General features: G+C 38.2%; 1 protein-coding gene across 3 annotated transcripts; it reads left to right on the top strand.

Moving 5' to 3' along the window:
* Positions 1-366: 366 nt before the first annotated feature.
* Positions 367-4,626, top strand: LOC110885071 (transcription factor TCP8). 3 transcript variants are annotated; one of them, XR_004868990.1, is made up of 3 exons: positions 367-2,119; positions 2,247-2,298; positions 4,259-4,626. XR_004868990.1 is itself a non-coding variant. In XM_035978479.1 (2 exons), exon 1 carries the CDS (start codon positions 607-609, stop codon positions 2,098-2,100), a length of 1,494 nt encoding a protein of 497 aa, XP_035834372.1. In that variant the 5' UTR covers positions 367-606; the 3' UTR covers positions 2,101-2,119; positions 2,247-4,626. The 3 variants fall into 3 exon arrangements, 1 of the variants encoding a protein (XP_035834372.1); XR_004868991.1 differs by lacking the exon at positions 4,259-4,626 and adding an exon at positions 2,408-2,512; XM_035978479.1 differs by having other exon boundaries at positions 2,247-4,626.
* The last annotated feature ends 22,221 nt before the right edge of the window (positions 4,627-26,847 follow it).

Here is a 26,847-nt window from a genome sequence, read left to right on the forward strand (position 1 = left end):
CTCAATATTCAATGTTTTGTCATATTCCTCCTTTTAGGAAAAAAATAATATCATTTATTTATCACAATAAAAGAATAAGACATTCTTATAGCAGATTTTCTTTAGAAATCCAATTTACAGATCATATTAAGTTTTTAACTAAATATCATATCACTTTTAAGTTCAAAAAAATATCTATAAAAATTAGCAAAAGGTAATATAGTATGTTAATGTTAATTTTAAAAGATAACAGAAAAAATTGAAAAAAAATGTAAACTGCTTTTAAACATTCCCCAACTAGTACCCCTACCCCTACCCACCCACCCCACCTCACCCTACCCCACCCCCTCTCTCTCTCTTCTCTAGAATAACCATAGGGCAAACACAAAGACAAGAGTCAATCAGAAACCCCACAAACTCCAACTCCTCTAGCTGTTTTTCTCTCTCTAGGCCCTCTTTTTTATTATTATTATTATAATTATTTCTCTGACCACCCACCCCAGGCGGCGGAGACTGGTGGTGTTGGTGGCGGTGGTGGTAGAGATGTTTCAGGCTCCTTGAACCCACCACTTCAGAAAAAAATTATCTTTTTATAGAAAGAAGTTTAAAGTACAACAAAAAGACCACATGGATTCAGATTTGCACAGCAATAATAAACAAAACACCACTCCCACTTCCACCACCACCACCACCACTCCCCATCACCACCTCTCCCACCACCTCCACCACCAACCCATGGTGGTCCCATTTGATGGCCGATCTGGTACCCCATTCATGGGCTCCATTTCAATTAACCCTTCCAACACGTCTACTACTAGTTCAGTTTCCACTACTACTAGTGGTGCTGCTGGGGCGTCGTCTTCTCTCTCTTCACCTTCCAACCACCACCTACCCACAACCACCACCGGCACCGGTAACACCACCGTTGACCCATCTCTAGCAATCGCCACCAGATCCGAAGATCTTGTGAAGGAAGCTCCGGCGCCGGTGACTGCCGTACCTCCAAAAAGGTCAACGAAAGACCGCCACACCAAAGTTGACGGTCGTGGCCGGAGAATTCGAATGCCGGCGACTTGTGCCGCTAGGGTTTTTCAACTGACGAGAGAATTGGGTCATAAGTCAGACGGAGAGACAATTGAGTGGCTGTTGCAGCAGGCGGAGCCGGCGATTATTGCAGCTACCGGTACCGGAACTATTCCGGCGAACTTTTCTACGCTTAATGTGTCGCTGCGTAGCAGTGGATCCACTCTCTCTGCTCCGCCGTCGAAGTCGGCGGCTCACCAGTTCCACGGCGCGTTGGCGCTTGCACACCACCCCTTTGAAGAAGGGTTTTCGCAAATGTTAGGGTTTCACCATCACCAGCATCACCAAAACCCTAATATTCTTACAGCCGATCAACTCGCCGATGCGATTTCAACCGGGGGAGATTCCACTGAGAATTTCATGAGGAAAAGGTATAGAGAAGATTTGTTTAAAGACGAGAGTAATCAGAATCAAGGCGACGGATCGCAATCGCCATCCAATAAAAGTTTCAAGTCCGGTATGGAAATGGGGAAGCCGCAGGAACCCGGACCTTCGTCCGGGAACAATATTTTGCGACATCATGGGAGCATGATGCCAGCAACCGCCATGTGGGCGGTTGCTCCTGCTCCCACTACGGCCACTGGCAACACCTTGTGGATGTTGCCAGTATCCACTAGTGTTACTAATAGTAGTTCGGGACCGGAGTCCCAACACCAACACCAACATCAGCAACAGATGTGGCCGTTTCCCACCGCCCAGGCTTTAGGTGGAGGGAACACCCTACAAGCACCATTGCATTTCCTCCCGAGAATCAACATCCCGGGTGGGAATCTCGAATTCCAACAGAATTCGAGAACAAATCCGCTACAACTCGGGTCTATGTTAATGAACCAACAACAACAGCAGCAACAACAACCGTCCCAGCATTTGGGATTGGGAATGAGTGAGAGCAATTTAGGCATGTTGGCTGCGCTAAACGCGTATTCCCGAGGCGGGCTGAACATCAATTCAGACCAAAATCACCACCATCAACAACAGCAGCAACATCATTCACAAACCACTGACAGTGGTGATGAAGACCAAAATGATTCCACTTGAGATCTATCTATCTAGCTAGGTTAAGTTTATTTCTAAAATTAGCATAACAATACCTTGATCAAATCTCACATGTTCTTTCCATTATTTGATTATTTACACACCTGCATTATGCATAGAAGTTAATGTGTTACATTTACTCTCTGCAGGTTTTGATGTTGATTGATTAATTATCACAAGATGATCCAAGAAATTGAAGAGGTATATGGTTTAATTAATTATCATCCTGTTCTTATTTTTATTTAATTATGCTTGTTTTTTTTTTTTTTTGGAAATTTATGTTTTGATTGTGGTGAATGTAATTTGGTAGGTTTGATCCAAAGGGATAGTAAGGGGATTCAAGAGAGATTGTATAGAAGGATATATTGATTTGTGCTTAGTATTATAATTTATAAATTTGGTTTGTTAGTTTCAATCAAAGCATTTTTGTCAAAGAAATATGATTAAAAAGCAAGTGTTTCATAATTAAAGGTTTTTTTTTTTTTTTTTTTTTTTGGGAAAATTTCGAACAGCATTGATACAAAATAACCAGTGAAATTGTAGTCAAACAATGATTCTAGCATTTTTTTAACAAACACATCACATTATAATAGATGATATAAGTTTAAAAACAATTCTATTATTCAATCTATATTTACATAACAGTAACAAAGTTTTTTCATCCATTGTTATGAACTTTTTTATAAGTATTAAAATTAAGCAACCTAAACAGAACATACATGAAATTTGTTAATAATCAGAGATTATTTTCTGGAATAAGTGTATAACATAATTTCATTTAAGCTTTATAATTATTTCATTTAAGCTATTCAGTTTAATCAATTATGAAAAAAAAATTCAAGTATAGAAGCTCATGAAACTTAAATGATTTTAGAGTTAGATAAAATATTATGACTATTCAAACAATATAATTCTTGGTAACTATTATAGTTTATGATATTAATCCTGTTAACTTTTGTTCCAGTACAATCATAATTTTTTTTTCGAAATAAATGTTCATTATATGTTCAAATTTAATCATTTCAACCAATCAATACATTAAAAAAACACCTTTAGTGATAAATTAATTGGAAAAGGTTTATCTCCTTCAAAAAGAAATGCTCATGTGGACCATTCAATGACCAAATAAGAGAAAAGATAGGCCAAATCGCCTTTACTTTGCCGCCTGATATTGGAGGATTAAGCACGACATGATGATAGGATTCCTACTTTTTTTAATTTCTTTAAACAAATTTATTAAATCATTAACTTTATAAGTAATTTAGTCAAACGTTTCTTTATGCATAAATGCATTTCTTATGCATGTATTTCTATTTGTTGTTTTCATATTTAATTTGTAGTTGGTAGGTATTATATACTACATTTATTACTATTTATTTATAGGGCATAATAAAAAAATTAAAAAAGAAATAAAATTAAACAATTACATATACACATTTCATTGCCGTCCATATACACGTATGTATCTATCATCAAAATGACAAGTCCATAGTGTCTTTTATCTATCTGTTATGGGTGTATTATTGGAAATTTATTAAATAATGATTATCAAGAATGTACATATGTAGCCTTTTTTGAACATGGGTAGACAATTGCATATTCAAATTTCATGTCACGCAAACAAACCTAAAAGGAAATTTGCATCTAACATCGCGAGTATGGAACAATGTTTGGACAAATATAGTCGTTATTGGCCTAATGGGTGCTACTTTTCATTATAACGAAAGTTATTTGCGTGTGTGATCCGTGTTTAAGATGATAGTGATGGTGGTGGTAGACTTTTGTTGTTACTATGAACTAAATATGGCTCATGGCATTATAGTATAGTGACATTTTAGTTGTGGGATAAGGCTTAAGGACCATTAGGTCCTGGGCTTGATTCTCACAAGAGGGTTTTTCTCAGAGTTATTGAGTTTTATCCTGAATTGGTGTATAGTCATTAGATATTATAGCCTAGTGGAGATGCATATGATCAGATGGTTCAGTTGGTGACACAATGATACTCTAGTGGTCCGTCCGTAATCCAAATTTGTCGTTAAAAAATATGAACTAAATATGTAATGTTTTAATATAAAATTGTAGTTAAATGTTTTACATGTGGTATTGATGGTGGTCAATTATTTTCTAATGAATATATTTTGTTTGCATTTTCTGACTGCAGAAGCTATGAATGTTCCCCAATTCCTCTTCAAAGATGATCTCATGTTTGTTATTAAAGAAAGAAACCCCACCTGGTCCTCAATATCTTGCTAAAATCAAGGGAATTTTGAGTGATTTATTGATTGATTTCAAAATCATGTGTAAAGTTAACAATATCCATGAAAACCTACCCAAAAGTGGGATGTTTGATAGGTTCATGAGTGCTTTAAAAAATATCTTGAGTGTGAAAGGGAAATGAGGCAGTATAATAATATAGATTTCATCAACTTGGCCTTCCGTGTGTTCGCCCTCAATGGTCCCTCAACTTTTAAACATGACAATAATAGTTGTATTGAAATGTGTTGTATTTTATATGGTTTTCAATTTCAATTGTGTGCAAGTAATATAATATATTAATATATACGAAATTTCAAATTTCACAGTACCTCGTAATATTTGCTCTGAAAGAAAAGCGAAAATGAATCTATAATGTTTATAATGTTTTTTATCTGCGATAATTGATTACAATGTGATTATATGCATAGAGTTTTGACCCCACTCTTAGGGTGTAAGGGGTGCTCACCTCTTAGGTGAGTCCCCCCTCTTATACATAACCAACCAGAAAGTGCCACGTCAACTCCCCTCTAACACTCCACTAATACCCCTTTTTGATGGCGGCACTCCCCTATTAGGTGAATTGGTTTTTTATTTAAAAAAAAAAAAAGAAGAAAAAAAAAGAAAACCATTGATTGGACATAACCTCCCTCTCTCCTCCTCCTCTAATCGGCACCTCCCCACCGGTTTCATCCCTCTCTCTCACTCACCGATTGAATGGCGCCACCTCCCCTATCGGCAAAATCGGTCCCCGCTCGGGGTCACCGATTGTGCCCCGCATACCCTTAAAAATGCATGTACTCGCCGTTCAGTTATTAAGTGTTAAGAACATAAGCGACAAGTTCAATCACTTCTTCAATAATTCATAAAGCTTGTCGCTTTCTCATCATAATTTCTAACGTATAGCTTTTTCGAGGTATGTTGAGCTTCTTAGCTTTTGTAACTTTTATCCTTCATTATACTCATTTCCTTACTCCGGATAATGGGATCTTATTTAAATCTACCGTGTTTACACCACTAGTTATAGTCTTTACATTAATTGAACCACTGTGGTTAAAATTCTGAAATTTTTTTTTTCCGGTTCTATCATTATTAGATTATTATTATTATTATTTTTTTGAACGGCAAATTTGGATCACTGACGGACCACTGGAGTATCATCGTGCCACCAGCAGGACCACCCGATCATATCCATCTCCATTAGACAATAATGCCTATACACCAATTCAGGAGGAAACCCAATAAATCTGGGAAAAACCCCCTTTGTGGGAATCGAACCCATGACCTAATGGTCATAAGTCTTATTCCACCACCAAGATACCATTAGGCTATAATGCCATGGGTTCATTATTAGAATTACTTAGTTTTATTTATTATTATCGTTATCATATTTATAACTTCACTTTCAAATAACGATTTAACTACAATATCATACCGAGTTAGAACTTAGATGGAGCCGAGTCGGTTTGTGTGAACAAGAATGTTAGGTGTTGACATTTGGGAGTCAATCAAGGGACTTCATTATCAATATGTTTGCTTTTTAGTAATCAATTGAAAAGTGGTTTTGTAGTCTTTTGACCATTTTTATGCAAATAAAAACATCGAGGATGATCATTTTTTATTATATACCACAATTATTCAAATCAAACACAAGATCTTCTTGGATTGTTTTTATTATAATTAGGTACAATTTTTATTAATTAATTATTAATTTAATATTTTAAAAAAGGATTTTGTAAATGATTAATGCTCATTGATAATATATTTAATATATTATGTAGTACCAACTATGTGTGATTGATGATAATATAACAAGTAAATGTACTTGTACAAAAACTAGGGTTGTATAAGTTACAGACCAAATAGGAGTCCAAACTTAAGCCCAAGTTTTACATCGATTAAAGGTCGTTGTCCCCTATCGAAACTATTAACAAATTTTGCTATTATGGAAAAATTACATTAACTTTTAAAATTTGAAAAAAAAAAAACCACAATTGAGTTCAAATCTCAGCTTGTTAGGAATAAACGAGCCAAGTTGAGCTGATTCATTTAACTTTAAGCCCGAATTAAAGCCTGCTCAGCTCAATTCACTCAATAAAAAGCCCTAATATAAATCATCTTTTCTTTTTGTTTGTAAAATTTGATCTGAAAAGATAATACAAGCTTACCTACTTAGAAATTAGACTTCCTTTTTATAAATTGATACATTTGATATTTCAAACCAGGAGAGATCGGGGTCACCCGAGCACAATGTAGTTCCCGTACCATATATAACGTGTCATAGGAAAATGTCAAGTGAAACCATTGTTTTCTTTACGATTAATACCATTGTTTTTTTTTCTTAAATAACCCTATTGGTACGAAAGAACTTGTCACACCCCAACCGATGTCGGAAACATCGAGGTGCGGCACTAAGCGTTCAGATTGCTCAAAAGTTTCCATAACACTAGATATTTCAATATAGATTAAACCATTTCATAATAACTGCCTAAAGCATCAACCACAAAATATCCAATTACAACCCATCAAATATTGTTTCAGAAGTTTCTAGATTAACTAGGGTGTGTTTCTAGCAGCATCCTAGCAAGTTTCTTGAATCCAACACCCTATCATCCTGCAACATGTATTAAAATAAAGTCAATACAATAATGTACTGGCGAGTATACAGGTTTCAGTATATAGCATAATAGTTTAAAGGACTCATATCTGTCATGTGAACATGTAAATAGTTTCAGCTAGGGGTCCAAACGAGCTGAGCCGAGCCCGAGCTCGACCAGGCTCGAGCTCGAGCTGGTTTAACATATGAAAGCTCGAGCTCGGCTCGATTCGAGCTTTATTTCTAAAGCTTGAGCTCGGCTCGAAGGTATTTTTTCAAGCTCAAGCTCGGCTCGGGCTCGACTCGTTTAGTATTTATTAATTAATTTATATTAATCATAATTATTATTATACATATAATTTAGTTATTTTTTTATATTTATATAAATGGTAATTATTATATAAATATATGTTTAATATATTAATAAAAATATATAAATAAAAAGCTCGATTAGGCTCGCGAGCCGGCTCGAGCTCGATAATCGAAGGTCGAGCTCGGGCTCGTTTACTAAACGATCTTGTTTTTAGGCTCGGGCTCGAGCTCGAGCTCATTTAAGCTCGGCTCGTTCGAGCTTTTTTTCGAGCCGAGCTCGAGTAATTCCCGAGTAGCTCGGCTCGTTTGCACCCCTAGTTTCAGCCATGCTACTTTACGCAATCCAAGTGATAGCCCAAGTATCCCAATGCGTTTACCACTTTCCTAAGGCTCAAGAAAAGCAAAATAGAATCCTCCTAACAATACCCCCGAGAATAATGGGGAGGTGCATTACTCCTATAGCGCTACTATTGTTAAGGCGGAACTACACACAGGGATTAAACTTTCACATAGCAAAAAGAATCAAGAATCCAAAAAGTATCAAGTTTCACATTTACCAAGGATAGAGTATGATTCAAATAGTTTCAAGTGTCAAGTTTCATAGAATACATGTTGCATCCCAAAAGTTTAAAACAAAAAGGGATCAAGTATACTCACAGTGGGTGCTAAGTATCGACACCTGCTGATTGGATCAAAGGGAGGTCTGAGATTAGCCTGATTATAGTTTAACAGATAAGCGTCAGATAGAATGGCAGAATTGTGCAAAGTGTCGGAACAGTCTTCTGATCGGATGGCCATCCGAACGGATGGTCATCCGATCTGATGACCTTTTAGATTCAGACGGACCACCATCCGATCGGATGGTCATCCAGACGGATGACCATTCGATCCAAAAGTGTACTTCCAAAATGTTTTAACTTTTGAAGTTTTTGTAGTAATATAAGTCCAAGTCGTTCGATCAGATGGTCATTCGATTGGATGACCGTTCGATCGAATGACTGTTTTAAGTGTAAGTTTCGAAGTTTAAAGTTCTGATTAGAAATAGTTTAAGTGTTGAAGTGTACTGAGATAACCCACCTGGTCGGACGGTCATTCGATCGAACGACCATCCGATCGGATGGTCGTTCGTCCTTGGTGTTCTTGTCTCTTTGAAACGTTGTAGAATTTCTATGTTCGAGCTTAACGAAGGTGACTTGGTAACGCACCGAGACAACGGGAACCCATCCAAAGTTCAGCTTGTCGATCGGATGGGAATCACCCCGTCCGATCAGCCGTCTGTTCTTGGTGGTGCTCCTATTTGGATCTGTAATCCGATCATCTTCTCTGATGGGAATCCGCTATCGAGCCATCTCCAGGTTATGGAATAAGTCCTAAGCCCGTTTCGGGTGCAGATTCCACTGATTTTAGTAAAAGTTTTTCAGAAAACTTGAAGAAAATATGAAATCGGCTGAAAAGTTTAGTTTTAATAAAGATTCATGGTGAAACACGTAGGAATCTCTTAGATCCGAGCTAAAGCTTGACGAAAATGACATCACACAGCCGTTTGTACAAACCGCCATGATGACGTCACCCTCAAGAGCTCGAATCTTAGGGATTTCATGGTGAAGAGTGTGATTTTGATGAAGAATCATGTGAAGAAATGTGTATAGATGAAAGTTGTACAAGGATTAAGTGAAGAACTGACAAGAATCACCCAAAAATGGAAGAAAAGTGCCTTAGAAAGGAGAGTGCGTGCGCCTGGATCGGAGGGGACTGTCACATCAGTGAAGAATGATGTGACAGCTCCTATTTATAGTGTCAGAGTGGGGAAAATGCGGTACAAGGAGCTGGGTCGGATGGCCGTTCGGTCGAATGGCCCTCCGATCGGATGTCCATTCGGACAATCCAATCCGTTCAACAACTTTTCCGTCTTTGGTTCATTTTGCGAGCTAGATTAAGCGTTGTGTTGCGTATTATTGGGTAATATCATTTCATGACAAGATTATTAAATTACACAAAAGTCTCCAAGTTTTCAAGTTTACATAAGTGTCAAGTATCTAGTTTCTTGTAAAGTTTCAAAGTTTTACAAATCTCAAGAGTCAAGAATCAAGTATCAAGAGTCAAGCATCAAGTCACTAGTTTCAAGAATCAAGTATCTAGTATTAAGTATCAAGTATCAAGAATCAAGTATCAAGTGACAAAAGTTAAGATTCATAAGTTTTAAACAAGTATCAAGCATCAAGATTCAAGTTTCAAAGTATCAAGATTCAAGTTTCAAGATTCACAAAGTTTCAAGTATCATAAGAGTCAAGTTTCTCATTATATAAGGACTAGAATTGACAAAAGGTAAACGTTCAGGGACACAGGGCGTTACAGTCTCCCCTCCTTTAGGAGATTTCGTCCCCGAAATCTAAGAGGAAGACTGCTCGAAGAGCTGCGGATACTTGGCCTTCATCTCACTTTCGAGTTCCCAGGTGAATTCAGCGCCACGCTTTCCTTCCCATCGAACCTTGAATGTGGATATTTTGTTGTGCCTCAATCGCTTGACACCTCGATCCATGATTTCGACCGATTTTTCCACAAAGTGTAAAGCCTCATTTATTTTCAAGTCTTCAAGGGGAACTTGAAGTTCCTCGTCGGCTAGGCATTTACGAAGATTAGATACGTGGAACACCAGATGCACATTGTTAAGTTCTGGTGGCAGGTCGAGTCGGTACGCCACCTTGCCAATCCTTTCGAGTATCGTGAAAGGACCCACATAACAAGGAGCGAGCTTTCCCTTCTTACCAAAATGAACTACTCCCTTCCAGGGAGATACCTTGAGAAGAACCCGATCTCCAACATCAAATTCCAGAGGCTTGCGCCTTTTATCATCATAGCTCTTTTTCTGCTCCTAGCCTTGATCAAGTTATCACGGATCTGAAGAATCTTATCTGTTGTCTCTTGAATGATTTCAGGGCCAGTAAGTTGCTTATTACCAACCTCATGCCAGCTGATAGGAGATCGGCACTTGCGACCATATAAAGCTTCGAAAGGAGCCATCTGAATACTGGAATGATAGTTGTTGTTATACGAGAACTCAATCAATGGTAAATGTACATCCCAGTTACCAACAAAGTCGATGACACAAGAACGGAGCATATCCTCTAGAGTTTGAATAGTACGTTCGGTCTGTCCATCCGTTTGAGGATGGAAGGCCGTACTAAGATTCAAATGAGAACCCATAGCGAACTGAAAGGTTTGCCAAAGACGTGAAGTAAAATGACCATCATGGTCCGAGATTATGTCCAGAGGTATGCCATGACGACATATAATCTCATCGGTATAGATTCGAGCAAGTCTCTCCACTTTATAATCTTCGCGTATAGGAAGAAAGTGGGCTGATTTAGTCAAACGGTCAATGATTACCCAAATACTATCATGACTAGTGGGTGTACGGGGTAGTTTGGTTATAAAGTCCATAGCGATGCTATCCCATTTCCAAACAGGGATTTCGAGTTGTTCTAAAAGACCTGAAGGACGTTGGTGTTCAGCCTTTACCTACGTGCAAGTAAGGCATTTCGAGACGTAAGCAGCAATGTCCTTCTTCATACCAGGCCACCAATAAGTCATACGCAAGTCATGGTACATCTTATTGGCACCTGGATGAATAGAGTAGCGGGAGTTGTGAGCCTCATTCACAATGAGCTCACGGAGATTATCGCGATCTGGCACCCAGATGCGATTAAGATAGTATTGAAGTCCATCAGACTTGGTTTCGAGTTGATCCACAGTAGACTCGTACTTCAATAAATAGACTACCTTCATTAGCTGACGAATACTGAGCTTCACGAATACAAGTATGAAGATCACTAGAGATATGAAAGCAACGGATAGTATTAACATGAGCTTTACGACTAAGGGCATCGGCCACGACATTCGCCTTGCCAGAATGGTAGCGAATCTCGTAGTCGTAGTCATTAAGCAATTCCACCCAACGTCTCTGTCGCATGTTCAGTTCCTTTTGGTTAAAGATATGTTGTAGGCTCTTATGGTCAGTGAAAACCACACACTTAGTTCCATATAGGCAGTGTCGCCAAATCTTTAACGCAAACACAACTGCACCAAGCTCCAGATCGTGAGTAGTATAGTTTTTCTCATGTATTTTGAGTTGTCGGGAGGCATAAGCAATAACCTTGTCCTGCTGCATGAGCACACAGCCCAAGCCACGGTTCGAGGCATCACAGTATACCACGAAATCGTCATTCCCATCAGGGAGAGCAAGTACAGGAGCATTACAAAGAAGAGTCTTAAGAGTCTGAAAAGATTCCTCTTGCTCGGGACCCCAGGCAAAAGGTTTCTCGTTCTGAGTTAAAGAAGTAAGAGGAACGGCGATCTTAGAAAAGTCTGAGATGAATCGACGGTAATAACCCGCCAATCCTAGAAAGGAACGAATCTCAGATGTGGATTTAGGCGTACTCCAATTCTTCACAGCTTCGATTTTAGAAGGGTCAACATGGATACCTTGTTTACTAACAACATGCCCTAGAAACTGTACCTCATTAATCCAAAACTCGCACTTAGAGAATTTAGCGTATAAGCGCTCACCACGTAGAAGCTCAAGCATCAAGCGTAAATGACGTTCATGATCAACTTTAGTTTTCGAATAAATGAGAATATCATCAATAAAGACTATCACAAAGCGATTCAGATAAGGTTTACAAACACGATTCATAAGATCCATAAACACAGCGGGTGCGTTGGTCAAGCCAAAAGGCATAACCACGAACTCGTAGTGTCCATATCGAGTGCGAAAAGAGGTTTTGGGGATATCATCTTCGAGAACACAAAGTTGATGATAACCAGATCGAAGGTCGACTTTCGAGAAACAGGACGCGCCTTGTAGTTGGTCGAATAAATCATCAATACGAGGGAAAGGATAACGATTTTTAACGGCAAGTTTATTAAGCTCGCGCTAGTCGATGCACATACGAAACGAACCATCTTTCTTCTTGACGAATAGCACAGGAGCACCCCACGGAGAGGTACTTGGATGAATGAATCCCTTGTCTAGCAGTTCTTGCAGTTGACTGGATAGTTCTTGCATCTCGGAAGGTGCAAGACGGTAAGCAGCCTTGGCGACAGGAGTCGCACCAGGTATGAGATCGATACGAAAACCAACAGATCGGGGAGGAGGAAGACCAGGAAGATCTTCAGGAAAGACGTCAGGGAAATCACACACTACTGGAACGTCGCTTATGTTCTTTCCCTTGCCCTTTTGTTCCACCACGTGGGCCAAGAAGGCAAAGTACTGTTTACGTAAGCATCTGCTCGCTTGAGTGCATGACATCAACTTCAGTCCTCTAGAAGGTCGGTCTCCATATACATGTAAGGTTTTATCGGACGGAAGAGGTAAACAAACAAACTTTTTGTGACAAGCAATCTCGGCGTGATTCTTACGCAACCAATCCATGCCGATTATGACATCAAAGCTACCCAATTGCATGGGTATTAGATCAATAGTAAATACGTGGTTGTTAAGAGTCAAGGAACAACCATTGATAATAGAATCAACTAGAATCGATTTACCATCAGCAAACTCAACCGAAAACGACTTAGGTAGTTTAGAGCGTGCACAGTTTAATAAAGATTCAAATTCTGCGGATACAAAGCTTCTGTTGGCACCAGTATCAAATAGTATCAAAGCGTAAAGGTTATTGACGAGAAACGTACCATTAATGACGTCATTGTCGTTACGTGCCTGGTTAGCATTTATGTTGAACGCTCGTCCACGAGCGGCTGGCTGTTGCTCCTGGTTTAGCTGAGGGCACTGATTATGGAGGTGAGTAGTGTCTCCACACTTGAAGCATGCACGAACAGTGTTGAATGGCCTAGGATTCTGCTGAGGAGCTGGGGGAGCTGGTAGAGCTGCCTGGACTGGGGCTTGCTGAGCTTGGTTGACTTGAAGGTAGTAGGGAGTCGTGTTGTCACACCCTAACTTTTGCGGAAGCGTGATTATTGGTGTGACTTTCTTAATACCATAGCATTCAATCATAACAACGCTATATGATAAAACCATAAGATGTTCATCCATAAATTAAGTTTGGAAACAACACAACATAATTGTTTGAAACATCGACACCAATCTCAAGTTACAAACCACAACATGTTTTAATGAGTTCACAAAGACTCGACGAAAGATCTTAAATAAAACTCGAGTTTAGAACCATGTATCTCGTCCAGGATTAAGATACATCTCCTAAACCCCACTGACTTGGATGACATCCTTTATTTATAACGCAGCTTGAAAAACATGCAACACCTGCCGGATCCACTTAGTTCCCTGAAATACATGTAATTTGAAAACATCAACAAAAGTTAAGCGAGTTCATGTGTTTGTGTATGAATAAACCTTTAAAGTATGTCTGAATGTATGTATGTCCCTGGTATGTAGCAATAAGGAAAAACAGATCACCAATGGTTTGCAAGGCCAATGGTATGTGTGAAATGGTGCAGGAAAACTCAAACCTAGCGGAATTTTGCCACGACATTAGTATGTGGACATAGTCACCACATGGGCCACCCTGGTCCTCATGGGTGTAGGCTCACTACACCCAAATAGATCTATCACTCATGTCCCTCGGTCCTACGACGAGGATTAATGGCCTTAAGTGTTATACCCACCTTTCACATGATCAAGCAGTAACCCTCCTTAGCTAACCATACCATGTATAAAACGTTTGTAAACAATTGTAACATGTATTTCACCCCCGAAGTTATAAAACTGAAAACAGTTAAAAGAAAAGGGGGACATGAACTCACGGTTTTGCGTCTTCTGTGCTCGTAACCCAAATCTCCTCAGCAAACACGACTCCCTACAATGTACTAGGGTCTATTAGACGAACGGGTCGTGCATTGCCTTATTATTTACGTCTTTGAGTTACGTGTCTTTCATGTCTTTAATATTATTCCAAGTTATAATTTCTTGTTAAAATAATAATTATTTTAACTTTAAATTATATTTAATTTTGGAATAATTGTTTAACAATATTTTGTAATAATACTTCTCAAGTATTTACTTTCGTATTTCCTTCCCAAGGATGAGGGTATCTTATACATGTATATTCACATTTTTTTGTATTTGTAATCCCAAAATAATATATTTTCTAGTCTCACTTTAGAAAATATATTTAACTTATTTTGTCCAAAAATAATGTATTTCAAGAAAATATATAATTTTTTTTTTCAAAAAATCATATATCTTCTAAATATACTAAGAAAATATATTTTTACTTCCAAAAATAATATATTTTCTCCTTGTCGAAAATATGATATAACTTGGTAATATTTACAAAAATCATATTTTCATTTCTTGTATCCAAAATAATATTTACCAAAAATATATTTATGACCGTATTTTCCGGGATATTTTGTAAGTTACGTTCTTGCGTTCGATTTCACAATATTAAGTGCGTAACTTATATATTTATTCCTTGTGACTTTTGGTATTATTTTGGATTGTAAATTCTTGGTATTTTGTTAAGTTATATTACTTTATATCCTAAAATAATATAACTAATACACAAAGTATACAAATAATCACACACAATGTGTCTTTAATGTAAATATATATTCTAAATACATATTTATCCATTTTTATTTATAAAAACCAACCTCCAATACTTGTATTTTTGTAACAAAATCTATGGCAAGGTTTATATTGAAAACCATAGTTAAAACACATTTGTACATATTTGTTTAAAAAATATTTTTCTAAGTGTTTATATTTTTAGAAAATTTTGCCATAGTTTCCCCTAAAAATGAAGGTGTCCATGCTATCAAAGCATATCATTTTCTTTTCAAAATCATCACAAACAATCAACAATCAATCTACACTTACCAAGTGCTAAAACAAAGCTATCTACATAATAATCATGAACTTGAACTTTCATAAAAACTTGTAGTAACTTGGTAGTGTGTTTAGTAGGTTTATTTACCCTTTAAAGTGTGTTTATTTCTTTAAAAATCTCATTCTTAAAAGGATTTGGGTGTATACAACTTACTAGATGATTTTTCCAAAAAATCATTCTTTTGAATTTTTCTTGTAAACAATGTATTCTTATACTTGTTTCACCACTAGAAACATGGTTAGTTTCTTTAAAAACAATGTTCTTGTAAATCTTGTGGTTTAACTTAGTTTCTTTGGAAAACTATCTTTGAAATCATTCAAGTTTATGTCTAGTAACATATTACATGTTCCATCATTCATAAAATCATGTTCATTTTTCAAGTACATGAAAACATAAAGCATGATGATCTTGGTCTTTCACAAGATCACCACCTTAACTTACTAGATCATGTGTTTAATCATAATCTAGTAGGTTCCTTATGATGTCTAACATCACTAACACAAATCATCAATCATCAAGAAGCAAATAGACACAAATCAACATGATTTCATATGTTAATAAGCTTATGTTATAGATTTATGATTATGTCTTTTAGTGTTCATCAAGTTTAACAATGTTCATCATCTATTATTCATCAAAATATGAAGTAACAAAGGGTTATGAGGGCCTTACTACTAGCAGAAGGCTAGGGAAGAACACTAGAAGTTGTAGATGACAAATGTGATGGATAACAACAATCGGGAGAGGTCCTTCAAGTTCCAAGACCACCAAGCTTGCTTGTAGACCTCCTAGCACCTTGTGTACACTTGAGATTGTATGACAGTGAAATGGAAATGATGATGGTGTGTGGTTGGGGTTCGGCCGAGAATGGAGCAAGGGAGGAGGGAGAGATGGAGTGTGTGTTAGTGGGTGAGAGATAAATGAGGCCTTGATCTTGTGGTTATACTTATAATCCCCATTAGAGTTTTAACCATTGTATAATATGTCCCTCAAGTACAACACATATCTCTTAACAATCTACATAAGATCAAGGAAGATCTTGGTGGTGGGGTCACTTGTGACCGTCCACAACCATGGGGGGGGGTCTAAGTGTAAGTTTCAACCAATTAGTTAGTTTTAAAGTTCAATTCCAAGTATTAGTTATTAGTGTTAGTTACTAGATATTTTATATGGGGTGTTATGATGTTCGGGGATCATAACTAGCTCAGAAACACTAAAACAATGTTTCTAGTAAAATGTTGGTGTTTCGGGTAATGTCTGGTTGTTTGGTTAGATACCGGTTCGTTAAAGTGTCAAACTATTCCGTTTAGTGATCTTTAAGTACCCTTTTGTGACACTTTTAATTCCCGACACTTAGGAAAGCATTCAGGACCATTTAGTCATATTTTTGCATGTAATTAGCTTGTTAAAATGCTGAATTTTGTTGAAATATGCTGAATTTAGCACTTTAAGTGGGTTTTAGGCACTTTTCCGGCACTTAAACTATCACCTAGTGAAGCAGTTTTGTGATCCTTACTTCCCTACACACCATACTAGTGTAGTACTTAGTCTCCGGCTCACACTGGGTCTCAAAACACTGTTTGTCTATGTACTGAACATCGTCAGCATTTTTCTGAGTTATCCGCTAACTGTGCTAACCGTGCTTTGTGCATTGTTTATGTCACTAAAGTTTGTATGTAAAATGGATGTGACATATGAAATATGATGCACATGTAAGTATGATGTAGTAATCAGAAAACAATTAATTGTAATTCAGCACAGTCATTAAGCACTAAACAAGATTAATTAATTGTACGGATACCTGGATTTTTGACAGTTAAGAAAATTTCGTCCTCGAAATTTGTACTACCTTAACCCCTTAGGGTTTCATTATGCGGGTATGTATATGAATGACACTGGGGTAACTACAAAATCACATCTAACCTTATTCACATCAGGTGAATTCCATGGATATATTTTAACAATAAGAGCCCAATGGTTACAAGGCATGTGTTCTAGCATTTGATGTCAAAGGACACAAGTCGTAGAGGTGTATAGTCTAGCATAATTCAGTTAACAGGGGTTCCACAAAAAAAGGAGTTTTGACCAATGGATTCTTCAAACAATCAGTCACAATATGCAAATGAGTTCTCATAAACCATAGTATCCGCTACACCAACTCAAAATCAACAACTTGAATATGAGAATGATCTGTCAACTTTCGAATAAATAAATGGTAAGGATTAGTGTGTTGACATTCTTGAATTGCGACAATACCCCGAATGAAATACAAGCGAATCTGGTGTATCATTGTCTAGACTTGTAGTTGCATCTGAAATGTTTAAATGACAAGTCAAACAAATGTATATGTGGTTTTGAGTGAAACGATTGTCCATGATTAGCACAAGCTACAAATTTGTAATGATACCACAAGGTGTCGTAATTGACACATTTCAACAATAGCAGTGACCGAGCAAGTTCACCGTGCTTGAAATCAAAGGAAAGTGTACTGAAACAACTCTGAAGATTTGATTTACACAATGTCATGGAGTTTTCAATCGATTATGGAACATCAAAGAACTATCATTTCTAATTGAAGATGGAAAGCGATAAATACTGCAAGGTAATCAATTTATAACGAAAGAATCGTTAGGAGGTACACCGTGATATGAAATGAATCTGGGTACCATTGTCTTAACACACAACTGTGTTGAGACTGATTTAATCGTGATAAACAAAACGAATTTAGAACAAATGAACAGACAACCAAATCCGTGTATGAGGTGCGTAACCAAATTAGCGCAAGCTTCAATTCTGTGAGAGTGTCACCGTAAGGTATCAAAACCAACAAATGATTTAGTGGAGTCATAGACCTACCAAGTCTACTACGGCTCGAAAGAAAAGAACATTTGCAAAAATATTTGAATATGATGCTCCCAATACATCATATGACGTTTTAAATTGAATATGCGAAATGGATAAGTTCAAGGAATTGAACTTGGTTTCCGCGTAACCTGACAATAAACATATGTATCAACAAGGGAATTTCAGCATGGTTACGAAGACAAACCATGAATGCCACTTGAAATAAAAGGAGTTTCAAGAAAGTGTGTTGACTTGATAACAAAGGAGCCAACAACTACAAGAATGTAGGTTATTCAAATCATTGACTAATAGTTAGCCTTAGCAAAATAACATTTGAACTTTAATGAGGCGTTTATTCGAAACGAAACCATATGCGTAGCAAATGGTGCATGTGTGACATATAAGTTTCCAAGTGATGAAACAATTAGTATTTGCTAGAATGAAGAAATGACCAAGTATCGAAGCAAATGTGTGTTCACTCTCAGTGAAGAAAATTAACGTGATGCAACTACCATTAAGGGGAGTAGAGGTGCAAACATCTACTCGCTAGAAGCAAAAGTGAAGAAATTTGAGTTCTTTCTGCCTGGTTTACTGAAATGGCATATATGTCAGGATAATGGGGTTTGCTTGAGTTAACAGGTGTGGTTCCTATGTGACAACCTTTACGAGTTTTGACCTGGGTTCCCAAAGGATTAAGCATATGTTTTCTAGGTTCAAAGTCTCGCATTCTGTGTAAAACTGTTTTGCGCATTGCGCAGGAAACAAAAATTTTGTGTAAGTTTAAAACAAGTTATTGTCCCACAATTCCCCGGTATACCTTCTTCCTGAATTCACATATAATGACACTCAATCATCGATCAGTCTTAAAATAGTAGTTGGATCCACATAGTTAGTTAAGTAAATAATTCGTTAATCCTCGGCAAGAGTTGCCAACTCTTGTTGGTTAGTTCGTTTGGCTCCTGGTAGTTGATGCTCATTTGAAAATCATCGTCCTTCTACTTGGCGAGCAGAACTGGTGTTACTTAAAACGGGAAACTTGGTCTGTTAACTTCCTTCTCCATCAACTACTGAAGCTGTACTGACAATCCTTGCATCTCCAAAGGTGTAAGTCGCTAAGGTGCATTGACTGCAGGCGCGACATCTGGAATTAAATTGATGTGAAGTTCGACTTGTCGTTGGAGAGATAATTCAGGCAAGTATTCGACTTCCTTGTCCACGTCATGAGCCAAGAAGGCAACACATCCTTTGCGCGAAATTCTCGTGCCTCCAAGCACTAGTAATTTTGTAGAGGCGTATCCTGCTTTATGAATCACGATTGCTTCGTCGTTCGTCATCGGGATGCGGATAACGATCTCCGCTTGATTGCTCGACAACTGGTCCATCCAATTGCCACGTCAAGGCTCCCCTTTAGTTAGTTCTAATGGGTATGGGTTATCTAACCTACCCCTTTACTGAACCAAGTATATTCTTAACTTATGAGATACGAAGCTTATGGTCGGCACCAGTGTCAAACAACTTAAGTGCAAAATTTTTGGTTGATTAGAGAACGTACCAGCAACCACAGCTGGATCCTGGCATGCTTCACGAGTTCCGATGCCCCTTCATGGTCTTGGTCAATCCTTCTTGGGCAATCTTTCCTAAAGTGCCCCACGTTCCCACATCTATAGCAGCCCGGAATTTTATCTTTATTATTTCCGCCTTGGTTGTTGTCATCATTTCCTCCTTTTATGGGACTCTTCGCCCAACAGGCATCCTTGTTGTGTCCTTTCTTTCCGCACCTGCCGCACTTAGGCTTCAGACATCGACATTTGCGATGATACTTGCACTTATCACTTCTTGACTTAGCTCCCAAGTAAATCTTAACATCGGCCTGATTGTTGTTAGGGCAATCTTTCTTGAAATGCCTCCTGTCCCCATAGTCAGAACAACCTCGAGCAAGTTTTGTTCATCATTGGTCCTGTTGTTGCCGTTGCTTCCTTCGTGATTTCTGTTACCATCTTGACCTTTGTTTCCATGTCCCATTCCGATCCGGCACGTCTCCTCGACATGCCCCACTTCATTACTTCTTCCATACCTACATGGCTCAGCATGATGAAGTAGGCAGCCATCGCACCTAGGTAGGATACCCATGTACTCCTTTCCCTTTTTGGCTTTGATTGTTCGGGTATCCTCCTGGAAGTCAGTGAGCTTCCTTTTGTCCTTTCCAGATGACTCTACCTGAGTTTCCTTCTTCTCGTCAGGGTTTGAAATCTTTTCCAGTCTAACCGCTCCTTTACTGAGTGCCACACTTAATTCGACCACATCGATAGCTGTTGGCGGAGCTGATACCATGATTAAGCGAAGGAACTAAGGCGCCAGTCCCCAAATGAATGGCTCCATCCTTTTTATCTCTGGTTCCACTAGGTATGGAACAACTCGCGACAAATCGTGAAGTCTCTGTACGTACTCCGCCAGTTTTGGACCTTCCATCATTAGCTTCTAGAGTTCGAATCCCAGCTTCTGGATTGCCATCTGGGAGCAAAACTCCCTACGCATCATTTCCTTCAGCTCATCCCATGTTAAAGCATTCGTAGCAGCTCTGCCCATTATTCGAACCTTAGAGTTCCACCATGACAGGGCCCCATCTTGAAACGATCCTAATGCATATAGGACTTGTTGCTCTGGCGTACATCCGCTCATTTGCAAAACAGAATCCATGTCTTCGGTCCATTTCGCAAAGGCTATGGCACCTCCAGTGCCGTTGAAATTCAGAGGCTTGGAGTCAAGGAACTGCCAGTAGGTACAGCCATGAGGTGGGCTGTTCCCTGAGGTACTCCTGCTATGTTCAGAGCACAGGGCCTCGTGTTGTGCTATTGCTTGTGAAATCAGTTCTTGTAGTTCAGCCTCTGTCGTGGGCAATCGTGTTTCTCTTCATGGGGACATCTTCTAAAAGAATATTGTATATGTCAGGTCTTATGCATGCACGTATATAATAACATTCATCAACGCAAATAAACACATAACATCTCAATCATAATCACAAACAAGTAATTCAACAATGCATATAATGAGAATGTTGCGATTGAGCTATCATATATCAATGACCACAAATGCAGTTTTACATGTTCTACAATGTACCATACATCAAAAGGGACTACAGGGTCACATCACCCTTGTCCACATCGTCTATCAAACTACGACAGTCAAAAGTCAAAAAGTGGTCTTCAAAAAGGCTGTGCAATCTGGGCTCAATAGCTACACTCTCATCAAAAGTGTGCTACCTGCATAAAACCAAAAACTGCTATGCTGATGGTGGAGGAGGAGGTGGGAGAACGAAAAGCAAACTGCGCACATGCGCTAACTCCTCCTCAAGAGCATGAACGGTACGCAGCAGGTAACTAATCTACTGCTCCATAGTAAGAAAACGGACGTCAAAATCTGGGTATGGCAGAAGAGGAGCGGATGGGGTCGCAAACGGTGACTGACAAGGACAAGGTGGAGGACGCGGAATCCTCTCTAACTCCATGAATCTACGGCACAACAACTCCTGCTGGAGATGTAACAACAAAAGCAGATCATCCCTCGTGTAACCAGTGCAATGTGAAGGATGGTATGGATCAGAAACAGGCATCGTGTTGGGCGGAAACCAAATAAGTGGCTCGCCCGAGGGTGCAGAAGCAAAAGGAGCAGTATGTGAAAACTGTGGCATGAAAGGAGAGGCTGCTAACATAGGAGGACCATGATTGGGCTGCTGACTCGATGGACCTTCCCCTGGATGGGGTGGAGGGATATCCTATAAGAACGTGATCGGCAGATCGGTGTGGTGTGTGTCAGACAAGTGTGGATGAAACGGGGCGATATCAACAGGTGCATGGGTAGGTGCGGGTGGGGGAGTAACAGGCCTAACAAAAGGAGGCAAGTCATCATCGTTCTCTATCCACCCATTGCGGGTGAATGCATATCTGGGGTCAATCTTGGCTGCAAAAGGAGCATGGTCAATAGGTGCAGGGATCGGGTCAGGTAACGGTGGTGCAACAACAGGTATGTCAACAGGTACAGGGTCATGCTCGGGCAGAGGATCGTGAGCAGGTATAGGCTCGGGTGCTAGCATGGGCTCATGGTCGGCTGGTGCTAACTCAGGATCAGCGGGTATCGGCTCGAGATCAGCGGGTACATAAAAAAGCTGATCATCAGGAACGAAGTCGACCTCATGCTCAGGATCAATGTCGGGGTCAAACTCATCATCAAACTCGAAGTCCTGAACAGGTGCGGTAGACATAACGGTGTCGGAATCAGAATCAGTGGGATAACGCTGCAATCCCAGTGCGTGAAAAGTAGTAGATGACACAGACTCGAATGAATCAGGACCAGAATGGTCGGATGAAATCTCAATGATCGGGATCTTAATAAGCGGAACAGCAATGACATCATCGACTGGAGCTCCGTCACCCTGGGCACCCTCAGGGAGGCCCTCAATAAAAAGATCGATATCACCGTCAGACAAAGCATCCAAAGGCAGATCCTCGAGAGGAAATGTAGCAAGGGGTAAAGGAGCAGGGATCGGAACAAGAAATAGATCCTCGCCAGGAAAACCATCAGCTAGCGGTATATCGTCGCCAAAATCCGGCAAAGCAAAAGGCTGAAAGTCATCATCGTCGCTACTCTCAGTGTCGGAAGTGAAAACCTCAGGGTCCGGGACAACCTCGTCGTCCGAAACTATGGCCATAGGGTCCACAGTATCTGATAGCTCACTCTCAGATGAGGACATGGTGTCTGTAACAAAACAGTCACAACATATGCCATATATCAACAATCATCAAATAAGCATGCAAGTAGTAACAATGTAAGCATGTATTCATCCTAATCTTCCCAGACTATCCCACCCAGCCTCTCAGACTGAACTACCTAGTCTCTCAGACTAAACCTCCCCAGTTTCCCCAACAGAACTACCCAGTCTCTCAGACTAAACTTCCCCAGTCTCTTAAACTGAACTTCCCCAGTCTCTTAGACTGAATTATGAACATAAGCCTTGAATTGTGTTTTGTGCCTTTTGTTTGTAAAAATGTTTGTTCCCTGGATCTTGGCATTTTGTGTATGCAATGTAACCATGTTTGAAAACATTTTCGCGAGAGCCCTAATGATCGTAGTCTAGACTCGAGAAAGAATCCTAGTTCGCTACGATCGAAGCTCTGATACCAAGCTGTCACACCCTGACTTTTGCGGTAGCCTGATTATTGGTGTGACTTTCTTAATACCATAGCATTCAATCATAACAACACTATATGATAAAACCATAAGATGTTCATCCATAAATTAAGTTTGGAAACAACACAACATAATTGTTTGAAACATCGACACCAATCTCAAGTTACAAACCACAACATGTTTTAATGAGTTCACAAAGACTCGACAAAAGATCTTAAATAAAACCCGAGTTTAGAACCATGTATCACGTCCAGGATTAAGATACATCTCCTAAACCCCACTGACTTGGATGACCTCCTTTATTTATAACGCAGCTTGAAAAACATGCAACACCTGCCAAATCCACTTAGTTCCCTGAAATACATGTAATTTGAAAACATCAACAAAAGTTAAGCGAGTTCATGTGTTTGTGTATGAATAAACCTTTAAAGTATGTCTGAATGTATGTATGTCCCTGGTATGTAGCAATAAGGAAAAACAGATCACCAATGGTTTGCAAGGCCAATGGTATGTGTGAAATGGTCCAGGAAAACTCAAACCTAGAGGAATTTTGCCACGGCATTAGTATGTGGACATAGTCACCACATGGGCCACCCTGGTCCTCATGGGTGTGGGCTCGCTACACCCAAATAGATCTATCACTCATGTCCCTCGGTCCTACGACGAGGATTAATGGCCTTAAGTGTTATACCCACCTTTCACATGATCAAGCAGTAACCCTCCTTAGCTAATTATTCCATGTATAAAACGTTTGTAAACAATTGTAACATGTATTTCACCCCCGAAGTTAAAAACTGAAAACAGTTAAAAGAAAAGGGGGACATGAACTCACGGTTTTGCGTCTTCTGTGCTCGTAACCCAAATCTCCTCAGCAAACACGACTCTCTACAATGTACTAGGGTCTGTTAGACGAACGGGCCTTGCCTTGCCTTGCCTTGCCTTGCCTTAGTATTTACGTCTTTGAGTTACGTGTCTTTCATGTCTTTAATATTATTCCAAGTTATAATTTCTTGTTAAAATAATAATTATTTTAACTTTTAATTATATTTAGTTTTGGAATAATTGTTTAACAATATTTTGTAATAATACTTCTCAAGTATTTACTTTCGTATTTCCTTCCCAAGGATGAGGGTATCTTATACATGTATATTTACATTTTTTTTGTATTTGTAATCCCAAAATAATATATTTTCAAGTCTCACTTTAGAAAATATATTTAACTTATTTTGTCCAAAAATAATGTATTTCAAGAAAATATATTTTTTTTTCAAAGAATCATATATCTTCTAAATATACTAAGAAAATATATTTTTACTTCCAAAAATAATATATTTTCTCCTTGTCGAGAATATGATATAACTTGGTAATATTTATAAAATCATATTTTCATTTCTTGAATCCAAAATAATATTTACCAAAAATATATTTATGACAGTATTTTCCGGTATATTTTGTAAGTTACGTTCTTGCGTTCGATTTCACAATATTAAGTGCGTAACTTATATATTTATTCCTTGTGACTTTTGGTATTATTTTTTATTGTAAATTCTTGGTATTTTGTTAAGTTATATTACTTTATATCCTAAAATAATATAACTAATACGCAAAGTATACAAATAATCACAAACAATGTGTCTTTAATGTAAATATATATTCTAAATACATATTTATCCGTTTTTATTTATAAAAACCAACCTCCAATACTTGTATTTTTGTCACAAAATCTATGGCAAGGTTTATATTGAAAACCATAGTTAAAACACATTTGTACATATTTGTTTAGAAAATATTTTTCTAAGTGTTTATATTTTTAGAAAATTTTGCCATAGTTTCCCCTAAAAATGGAGGTGTCCATGCTATCAAAGCATATCATTTTCTTTTCAAAATCATCACAAACAATCAACAATCAATCTACACTTACCAAGTGCTAAAACAAAGCTATCTACATAAATCATGAACTTGAACTTTCATAAAAACTTGTAGTAACTTGGTAGTGTGTTTAGTAGGTTTATTTACCCTTTAAAGTGTGTTTATTTCTTTAAAAATCTCATTCTTAAAAGGATTTGGGTGTTTACAACTTACTAGATGATTTTTCCAAAAATTATTCTTTTGAATTTTTCTTGTAAACAATGTATTCTTATACTTGTTTCACCACTAGAAACATGGTTAGTTTCTTTAAAAACAATGTTCTTGTAAATCTTGTGGTTTAACTTTGTTTCTTTGGAAAACTATCTTTGAAATCATTCAAGTTTATGTCTAGTAACATAATACATGTTCCATCATTCATAAAATCATGTTCATTTTTCAAGTACATGAAAACATAAAGCATGATGATCTTGGTCTTTCACAAGATCACCACCTTAACTTACTAGATCATGTGTTTAATCACAATCTAGTAGGTTCCTTATGATGTCTAACATCACTAACACAAATCATCAATCATCAAGAAGCAAATAAGCACAAATCAACATGATTTCATATGTTAATAAGCTTATGTTAGAGATTTATGATTATGTCTTTTAGTGTTCATCAAGTTTAACAATGTTCATCATCTATTATTCATCAAAATATGAAGTAACAAAGGGTTATGAGGGCCTTACTACTAGCAGAAGGCTAGGGAAGAACACTAGAAGTTGTAGATGACAAATGTGATGGATAAATGCAATCGGGAGAGGTCCTTCAAGTTCCAAGACCACCAAGCTTGCTTGTACACCTCCTAGCACCTTGTGTACACTTGAGATTGTATGAAAGTGAAATGGAAATGATGATGGTGTGTGGTTGGGGTTCGGCCGAGAATGGAGCAAGGGAGGAGGAAGAGATGGAGTGTGTGTTAGTGGGTGAGAGATAAATGAGGCCTTGATCTTGTGGTTATACTTATAATCCCCATTAGAGTTTTAACCATTGTATAATATGTCCCTCAAGTACAACACATATCTCTTAACAATTTACATAAGATCAAGGAAGATCTTGGTGGTGGGGTCACTTGTGACCGTCCATAACCATGGGGGGGGGTCTAAGTGTAAGTTTCAACCTATTAGTTAGTTTTAAAGTTCAATTCCAAGTATTAGTTATAAGTGTTAGTTACTAGATATTTTATATGGGGTGTTATGATGTTCGGGGATCATAACTAGCTCAGAAACACTAAAACAATGTTTCTAGTAAAATTTTGGTGTTTCGGGTAATGTCCGGTTGTTTAGTTAGATACCGGTTCGTTAAAGTGTCAAACTATTCCGTTTAGTGATCTTTAAGTACCCTTTTGTGACACTTTTAATTCCCGACACTTAGGAAAGCATTCAGGACCATTTAGTCATATTTTTGCATGTAATTAGCTTGTTAAAATGCTGAATTTTGCTGAAATATGCTGAATTCATCACTTTAAGTGGGTTTTAGGCACTTTTCCGGCACTTAAACTATCACCTAGTGAAGCAGTTTTGTGATCCTTACTTCTCTACACGCCATACTAGTGTAGTACTTAGTCTCCGGCTCACACTGGGTCTCAAAACACTGTTTGTCTATGTACTGAACATCGTCAGTATTTTTCTGAGTTATCCGCTAACTGTGCTAACCGTGCTTTGTGCATTGTTTATGTCACTAAAGTTTGTATGTAAAAAGGATGTGACATATGAAATGTGATGCACATGTAAGTATGATGCAGTAATCAGAAAACAATTAATTGTAATTCAGCACAGTCAT

This window comes from Helianthus annuus, chromosome 10 (genome assembly GCF_002127325.2).
Source record: "Helianthus annuus cultivar XRQ/B chromosome 10, HanXRQr2.0-SUNRISE, whole genome shotgun sequence".
NCBI classification, from domain to species: Eukaryota; Viridiplantae; Streptophyta; class Magnoliopsida; order Asterales; family Asteraceae; genus Helianthus; species Helianthus annuus.

What these genes read in the sequence shown, in the direction of transcription:
- LOC110885071 (XM_035978479.1), top strand. Translation starts at nt 607, where the DNA reads ATGGATTCAGATTTGCACAGCAATAATAAACAAAACACCACTCCCACT.